We start from the raw sequence: 8,394 nt of genomic DNA, 5'->3' as shown, positions 1-8,394 counted from the left end.
CGTAATACAGTTGATATACATAAATATATATTGGTTAATTTTAATAATGAAAAAAATAGATTTTATTTATTTTTTATGTATGGTTAGTAATTAAAAATGTTAATTAGCAAAACCACAATAAACTGAGTCAATTTATAACGGATATCTCTGTTATGTTACAATCACAAAAATGGTTTAAAAAAAGAGGTTAATTAAAGAAAAAATAAAATACATATATACGTTTTTTTTTCTTTGTTAATAGATGTGATCACCATTTAGTCACCAAAAAAAAAGATGTGATCACCATTTGTTTCCTCCTGAGAATCTAGATCCATCTTCCTGTTTAGAACGATATCTTTTGAGCTTTTTGGATAATCGAATGTATACCGAACCTCCCCAAAAGTTCAAAACCAAAAGAATGCATGGTAGAGCCACAGCTGCTATGCCCAATTTACAGCTTGGCGAAATAACGAGCATGGAGAACATATAGCAACCACAGAATAGAAACAGCGGAGAAGCCACTATAACACTAACACGCCCTCTCGGCATTAACAAACATATCATCAAAATCGATAGATAAAAAGCGCACGTGTTAAATGACCAGAACCAAATGAAATCTTGAACCCTCATCACCGCTTTCCCAGCACCAACATTGTTATTATGATGATGATGGTTAAGCCTGAAAGGGATGCTGAACTTGCTCGAAGGTGGTGGTGGAGATGGTGGAGATTTGGCCTCCGCCTGGTACACTCCGCCGGGGGGGTTAATTGCGGCTTCGTAGGTGCTTGTTGCGAAGAGTATCGCCACTACTAAGAGGGCGTTGCGCGTGTCGTTTGAGATTCGCCTTCTGAGGCGCGTGATGTAGATTGCTACTCTCTCGTGGAAAGTGATTCTTGATCTTAGGTCTTCTTCCAGGGGTGTGATGGCGAGTGAGGTGGCGCGTAAAGCTCCCCCTCTAACTAACATGTCCCTGATCTGAGTGATATCTGCAGTGTTAACTTGTTGCCTTTGATTGTTCTCCACAATGTCTAAAGCTGTTGAGCCCTCTAAATTCTTGATGTTTAAGTCAATGTTGCTGTCTATCAACAATCTAACCGTCTGAAAAAAATATTATTAAAGTTAGCATTCTCGTGCAGTCATATTTATATTAAATTAATAGTTAAAAATTATTAAATAATATTTTAAGATGAGAAGGTTAAGAGACCAACAATTTTTGTGATTTGTAACCATAGTAGTTATCAATCATGTTTTTAATGGTGTGAGATTTTATCCAATGGTATAGAATTACTTACTTTTCTTCTCATAGTTACATGCTTACCAGAATTTAATAAAATTGTTAGTCCTTAAATTTTTTCTAATATTAAATATATACTAAAATTAAATATTAATATAAAATATATATTATAAATTAATTAAATAATACATATATTTATTTAGAATTTATTATTTTTCGTTAACAATTTTAGTCTCCATCCCAATTCATTAGTATAGTAATCTAATAATATATTTTTACAAAAATATTATCTGAATATTAAAATTAGTTATCAAAATCATTCATTATATATTTACATATAAATACATGGGTTGTGTAGCTTATTTTTAATATATATTTTATATTTCTAACATATATTTTATACTAGTAACTGATTTTGATAGTTGATTTTAGTATATATGTAATATAATTAATATTTTTAACTCATATTTTTAAACATTATTAATTAATTATTAATTTTATAAAAAAAAAAAGAATTTTTAGCTAATATTTTAATCAAACATGTGAAATGTTCTATGAACAACCAAACTTTTTTTAGGTGATGAAAAATTGTTGTGGAAAAATTCTACCTACCTGTGGTGGTAAGGCTTTGAGAAGTGCAAGGTGGAGAACGGTGTTGCCTTTATCGTCCGCCCAATTAAGTACCCGTTTCTCTGTTGCGTGAGCACACTTGTGGCAACTCCTACGAACCCAGCCGACCAGAACCTCAAGAGCCTCAAGCTGCTTATATTTAACCGCCATATGCAAAGCAGTCTCACTCCCCACATTCACATCTTCAATGGAACCTGAGCAAGCCGACAAGAATCTCGCTACAAGATCGGTTTGCCCAATCTTAGTCGCTAAATGCAAAGGTGTGAGTCCCTCTCTTCCCTTGACCCGGACAAGGTCTTTGTTGATGTCTATAAATCTGCACACCGTTCTGTAGTTTCCGTTCTGTAATGCAAGGTGCACGGGGCTAAACCCATACAGGTTCAGCTTCCATGCAAAGATAGGCTTCAGTCTCATGATCTCAGTGGCAAAACTGGTTTGACCCGCGGAGGCTGCAAAATGCAGAGGTGTATTGATGAATGGTACGGAAGCAATGCGGTCCAAGAGATATGGATCCACCTGAAGAAGCTTGTAGAGCAAGTCTATGTCTCCCATTTGTGCTGCCACATTCAATGTCTCATTCATTGTTTCGTTAATGATCTAAAGAAGAAGGAAACAATACGGATGGAAATAGAAGCCTATGATGAAGAATGGATCCTATTTGAAGAAATGGCGTGCCGCCGTTTACTTTTATTTTGACCCCACAAAACATGATGATGTGATCATTGCTGAGTCTATACGTTCTTGTTTTGACTATATATATATATTCAGTTTGTTAGTAATAGTATGTGCGCGTGTTTCATAAGTCGTGTGTTTTTCCACTTTGAAGTTATCATGCAACGTTCGTATGAATTTTCATATCAGCTTCGCTACTGACAAGTGACCCTGACACGTAGGCACACGTGCGGATGGAGCATGGTATGCGGTTGGAATCATTCTTGTGCCTTGCTTTCCTAGGATCTGCTAGGAAATTGGGGTATGTGAAAGTCAAATGAACTTTCAAATTTCTATAGTATGACCAATATCCTTGTGGGGATATTCATTCAATAATAGTCATCATTGGAGGTAATACTATACTAGGTCTTCAATCAAGTCAAATTCAATTCACCAAGTTTAACTTCATGAGTCATGACTGGACTGGGATTATTTAAAAAATAATGGATGAAATTTTTACTTTGTGGATTGTCACAGTACAGTGAAATTAACAATTCATAAAGTAAAAAAGTGAAAAAAAAAAACAAAAACAAAAACAAAAAGAGATTATAATCATCAACCCTCACACGAATTTTATTCGCGAGGTCACACTCACATGCCTTTGCTATCAGAAACAGTGAGTGAACTTTGACCAATGATTTGGTATAGAGGGATACCGGTAACCTTTCCTTCCTGAAATAATATTTATAAAAATATTTATAAATTCGATTTTGTTAAGTAGACAATAACTTTCGTAAATAATGTGAACAATAAACTTCAAAAATTACTCTAATAAAGTAAAAACACGTTACTCTCCTACAGAAATCATAAGTGGAGAAGGAAGGTTACTGTATGCATTACTGCATTGTTTACTAAACTTATTGTCTACCTGTATTTTTTCTTATAAATTTTATCCTTACACATTCGTTTCTTGGGAATTTCGATTCGTTCTCTTTTTTCTCATTTTCCAATTTTAATCCTCCAGCCACCGTGAGTTTAACGTTCTTGTGAATTTGGTCAATTACGTCGAAGGCATTGCATCCATGTAGTTGTGGTCTTTCATTAGTTCCACCGAGATTTGATCCTTATCTTCTTCTTGGACGTACTTCTTTGAAACTTTTTAAAGCATTTCCATTACACTCCTATGATGGTGGAGAAGAATTAAAAGAAAAAATGATATTATTGTTGGATTATCAGTGAATGATTCTGGTTCTCTTGCAATATGAGTTTAAAATTGAAACAGAATCAAGAATGATGAACTGAAACTAATGCCAGCTTCAACTAACTACAGTTTGTCTACTTCAAATCATAGGCAAATTGAAAACAGTATTGAAGATAAGAGATCAGTTAAAATCGAAAAAAACAAAATATAATATCATGAATTTTAGAAAAGATCATAAAAAACTAAAAAAGAGTGGCTTTGATGAATTTCGCTAGCTTTCCTTTTGTGAATTGACTAAACAAGATTACCTGACCAATTTGTGGGGTCCTCTCATGCAAACCAACCAAAAACAAAAAATAGCCCACCTTAATTGATTTATGCACAGTAAAAAGTGATGAGAAAGAAGGAAAGTACACTATTTTAACAGTACAATTATTGTGTAACATGTGCAACATATTAAAATACCGACCATGTTAAGGAAAATTTACGGTAATCTTTTTCGTAATAGTTCAGCATTTTGCTCATATTGAGAGTAAAGTAGGAGAAAGGATTCCTTCATTTCATTCGATCAAATTGAGAGAGCGCAACTACAATTAAGCTGCATGATGTGTTAGTAATTCTCAAAGAAGATAGGATGCAAGTTTATACACACAATATTTTTGGATCACATCTCTAAGAACTTTTACTAGAACATAATATATTTTACTCGTAGCTGCGAGAATGTGAGAATAATAAAATGTAATTATTTTAAATATAGTGATATATTTTGTGCAGTTTGTCCCGTAGTTTTCACTTTTCTTTTTTGGTATTCTTGAATTTTTCACATTTTAATACCATTGTTGATGTACTACGATTTTGCTTAAATTTTTCCGCAATCTGAATTTTCTTTCAGAGTTTAAGAATGTTATGCTCGCTATTTCATTTTTTTCTTTTTTCTTTCTGTTTTTGTTCCGTTGATCATCCATGCTCGTCCGGTCAAAATTTATAAAACAGGAAACTTCATATCAAATACCAAAAGAATATTGACCAACGAAAACAGAAAACTAGAAACTTCTGGGGAGAGTAGAACAAGTACTTGAATTTGAATTCAAGTATCAAACAAAACAAGTTAATGTGAAGGCTATGCATGAAGTGTGAAGCAAGTGATTGTTTTATTTACCTTGAAAATTTTGAAAGCGTACAACACGTTTACGTTCATCAAAATCTCTCTCTCTCTCTCTCTCTCTGACAAGATATAAAGTATATTCAAACCCACTTCAGGCAACAGAGTTTGTTGAAAAAGAAGATTATGAATGCTGAAACTAAAGAAATCGGAAAGAAACATCTATGGTTACATACACACGCCTTTCAGACATTATTCCGTGAAAGAGATGGCATCTGGTAGAAGCAAACCGCTCCGAGTGAAGTAAAAAAAATGGGGAAGAAAATTTCTACTTTGATTTGTGCTGACTATACCGTTGAATTCCATAAACATCAATGATACCGGGAGGGAAAACAGGGTCCGTTGCAGCTCTAACCGCAACTTTTGCAACTGACGTAACATTGACCGGAGGTGTCATTAGAGGTCCAACAAGTGGGATCTGGCTCAATGGCTTTGCATGTTGGAGAACCTGCATACTCGAAGTGAATTGCATTACACTCAGAACCAGAGGACAGTAATGTATAATGTGGCATAAATGCAATCATACTGATGCTCAAGAAAAATCTGAACTTTAATCATACTAGTAATTTAGTAAACAATGACTCAAACTTCAATACCATGATGCTTACATCTAATGTCAATTGATTAAAGAACAAAAGTTATTCACACTTTATGATCGGAGGAGGTATCTCAATGTCATAAATACTAGGGAAAAACATGAAATTACCATCTCCATTGGAGACCCAATTGCACCAAGGGGTATCTTCAAGCTCCCAACAGTTCGAGTCCCGTATATAAACCCAGGTCTCAGAATCACTCCTGGAAAATGCACATAGAAGTTCCATTAGGCCCCACACTGAGAACTATTGCCAAACTTCCTCTAGATCTCTCAGGCATAAGGGAGATTTTTTTTTTTTTTTTAACTAAGGAAACATCTTTGGAAAAGTCAGACCATAAAGATGGATGAGAATGAAATGTCACTCAGTAATGCCAAGACAGAAAATTTACCTCCGTAAGGAAATCTGGTCAGAAGCTCTGTTTCAGCAGCTCTCTACATCAAAAGACAATATATTATTTTAAGGATCATGAAATAAAAAATGGAAATGACCATTTAAATAATTTTGTTTACTCTTGTCTAAAGAGAAGCATATGATATGTTTTATTTTATTCAGCGGAGTTTTACCACAAGAAAAAAAAAGTTTCTGCCAAATTTCTTCAATGGATGATATGTTCCTCAAAATATACTTGATGATGAAGAGTTGGACATATTACCTTTCCTTCATAATAACCCCGCAATAAGAAATTAACTACGCCAAAGTCAGCAGCAGAGATATAGACGAATCTTTTAACACCTGCAAAACCATGTGTAAATCATCCAAGAACAATAAGTAACATGGACTCTAAAAATGGAAAATAAAACTACTGCATAGTTAGACAACCACAAATAATGAAAGCAGTTTTTGCATGAATTATATGTAACTGATAGGAAAGTGGATGAAAATGAACCCCTGTAATATCTGTTGAAGATTAAATAACTGTTATGTATATATATTCAGTTGGAGTTCAATAGTTCAATTGTGAATAGTACATCATTTTTATTTCAATTTATGTTTCTTTAAGTGGAATGTAGCATTTTCATTCTTATTCTAAGCTCAAGAGAAAGATATTTGCATTGCATGGGAATTGACCCAGCAACTCAAAGCAATAGAAGTAGAAAATAAGGTTGGCAAGAACTTAAAAGTATATCAAAAATGACAAATGTTTTGAATCTTCAATTACCTTGATCTGCAGCTGCTCTAATTGCATTGATGTTAGCAGTTCCGTTAATTTTGTACATGTATGAGTTGGAGCCAAAACCGCCAACACATGAGATCTTAGGAAAGAAACATAATTAGCACAATGAACATATGAATCATGAGGAAAACCAAAGAAGAAAAAGATAAAGCATGATCACAACATTGACTTCTCCTTTCCATTTCAAACTATGAGCATCTTCATCTTCTTTTTAAGAGTACTACTTATACCCGCTTCCCCCTTCCCTTTGCTATCCAAAGTCAGGACCCACTACTCACACCCCATTATTGTGATTCACGATTGTATTCGTACTTAGTTAAACATCCTCTAAAACTGTTCAGTTGTGTCTACTAGTTTGCTACACCCTACAATAGAAAATCCTTTTACAAGAAGAAAGGACAGCCCGGTGCACAAGCATCCCGCATTAATGCGGTAAGGTCCAAGAAAGGACTGCATCCAAAGGGTGTAATATAGGTATCCTAACTGATAATTACATCAGTGAGACTAATTCCAGGACTTGAAACCGTGATCTTGACATCACACGGTGACAACCCGACTGTTTCTCCAGGACTCAAATAAACACTTGAATATAAAAAAAGAACTGCACATATTTCTCTGTTTAGAAACTAGAGTGGTTGGTATTGGATATCTGAGCCACACTGCTATAAAAAATTGATCAAAACAGAGGTGATTGGCACCAAACAGATTGAAGAAAACAAAAAAGCAACATAAAAGTAATTACAGAGTTGGCTTTGAGCTTCCTCTTACTTATGATTATCTGTATTTACTAGGCATTTTAACAAGATAAGTGAAAACTTACGACAGCAGTGACCCCATTGAGAGCTTCTTTCAACGAATCACCCGACAGGAGGTTCCCTGTTTACACAAAAACAATTGAGATATCCATAATAGCACCGTGAAAAATGCAGAGTCCAAAAGGAAAATAAAGAAAGTGAAAAGCAGACCTTTATACCAGATGACATTGGTAGCCCATGAATCATGCAAGGATGACCTGCCAGACCTGCAACAAGTAAAACACAAAGTGAGTGGCATGAAATTGCACCAAACAAACAATTCTAATGGGAATGAAAGTGGGATTTGGAACCTGCTAAGACTGGCAACGGATAAACCGCGATCTAAGGCTTCTCTACAAATATGTGAGCCAACAAATCCATTGCCTCCCAACACAAGCAACTTGAATTGCATTGAGCACATATTAGGTTACACTTACACACACGAAATTAAGTAAAATAGAGTGAAAATAAATCCCGGTAGTAGAATAGAATGAATACCTTGTCTGTTGGGGGCGGAGGTATGTTTACCGTTTCAGCTTCTTCGACCTTGAAGGGTTCATCAACCTGATTGGAATCAGTGGTGAAACTTCGGGCGATCTTTGACGAGGCAGTTACACTTGAAGGAAAAAACAAGCACACAAGTGAGCATAAAAATAATAAATTAGCGAATTCCATCGGCGTGGAACCAAAAAGGGGAAAAGGGAGAGAGAAAGAGACTTGAGCCTGGAGAAGGAGGGGTTGGAATGGATCAATCGAGAGACTAATGTCCTCATTTGAACCTCGAATGTGGCTGCTCTTGCTGGATTCGTTGCTTGGGTTTTGAAATCAGAGTAAACCAAGGCAGAAGCAGAAGAAGAAGCATTAGAGCAAGAAGCAACAGGAACACATGGCTACTCTAATTTCTGCCACGTCTCTAACCATATGTGGCTCCATTCCAGCCTCTCTCTTTTTCACTTCGCCTTCTCCAGCT

General features: G+C 35.3%; 2 protein-coding genes across 2 annotated transcripts; both read right to left on the bottom strand.

The window, feature by feature from the left end:
- Positions 1-257: 257 nt before the first annotated feature.
- LOC107621997 (ankyrin repeat-containing protein BDA1-like) lies at positions 258-2,451 on the bottom strand. Its single transcript, XM_016323941.3, has 2 exons — positions 1,826-2,451; positions 258-1,077 (listed from the first exon to the last, which is right to left on the bottom strand). Exons 1-2 carry the CDS (start codon positions 2,423-2,425, stop codon positions 280-282), a joined length of 1,398 nt encoding a protein of 465 aa, XP_016179427.1. The 5' UTR covers positions 2,426-2,451; the 3' UTR covers positions 258-279.
- Positions 2,452-4,824: 2,373 nt separating this feature from the next.
- On the bottom strand, positions 4,825-8,394 carry LOC107623282 (NAD(P)-binding Rossmann-fold superfamily protein). The gene is made up of 10 exons (XM_016325482.3): positions 8,142-8,394; positions 7,923-8,040; positions 7,736-7,824; positions 7,596-7,651; positions 7,451-7,506; positions 6,616-6,709; positions 6,109-6,188; positions 5,845-5,887; positions 5,564-5,655; positions 4,825-5,305 (listed from the first exon to the last, which is right to left on the bottom strand). Exons 1-10 carry the CDS (start codon positions 8,195-8,197, stop codon positions 5,126-5,128), a joined length of 864 nt encoding a protein of 287 aa, XP_016180968.1. The 5' UTR covers positions 8,198-8,394; the 3' UTR covers positions 4,825-5,125.

The sequence above is a fragment of the Arachis ipaensis genome, chromosome B10 (assembly GCF_059453495.1).
Source record: "Arachis ipaensis isolate K30076 ecotype BB chromosome B10, ASM5945349v1, whole genome shotgun sequence".
Lineage (NCBI taxonomy): Eukaryota > Viridiplantae > Streptophyta > Magnoliopsida > Fabales > Fabaceae > Arachis > Arachis ipaensis.
This window is presented reverse-complemented; position numbering and strand designations above follow the sequence as displayed.

Coding starts and splice junctions, on each gene's coding strand:
- LOC107621997 (XM_016323941.3), bottom strand. CDS start 2,425: ATGAATGAGACATTGAATGTGGCAGCACAAATGGGAGACATAGACTTG. Junction 1,078..1,825: donor TCAAAGCCTTACCACCACAG/GTAGGTAGAATT, acceptor TATTTTTTTCAG/ACGGTTAGATTGTTGATAGA.
- LOC107623282 (XM_016325482.3), bottom strand. CDS start 8,197: ATGAGGACATTAGTCTCTCGATTGATCCATTCCAACCCCTCCTTCTCC. Junction 7,652..7,735: donor TCCGTTGCCAGTCTTAGCAG/GTTCCAAATCCC, acceptor TACTTGTTGCAG/GTCTGGCAGGTCATCCTTGC. Junction 6,189..6,615: donor TAGAGCAGCTGCAGATCAAG/GTAATTGAAGAT, acceptor ATGGTTTTGCAG/GTGTTAAAAGATTCGTCTAT.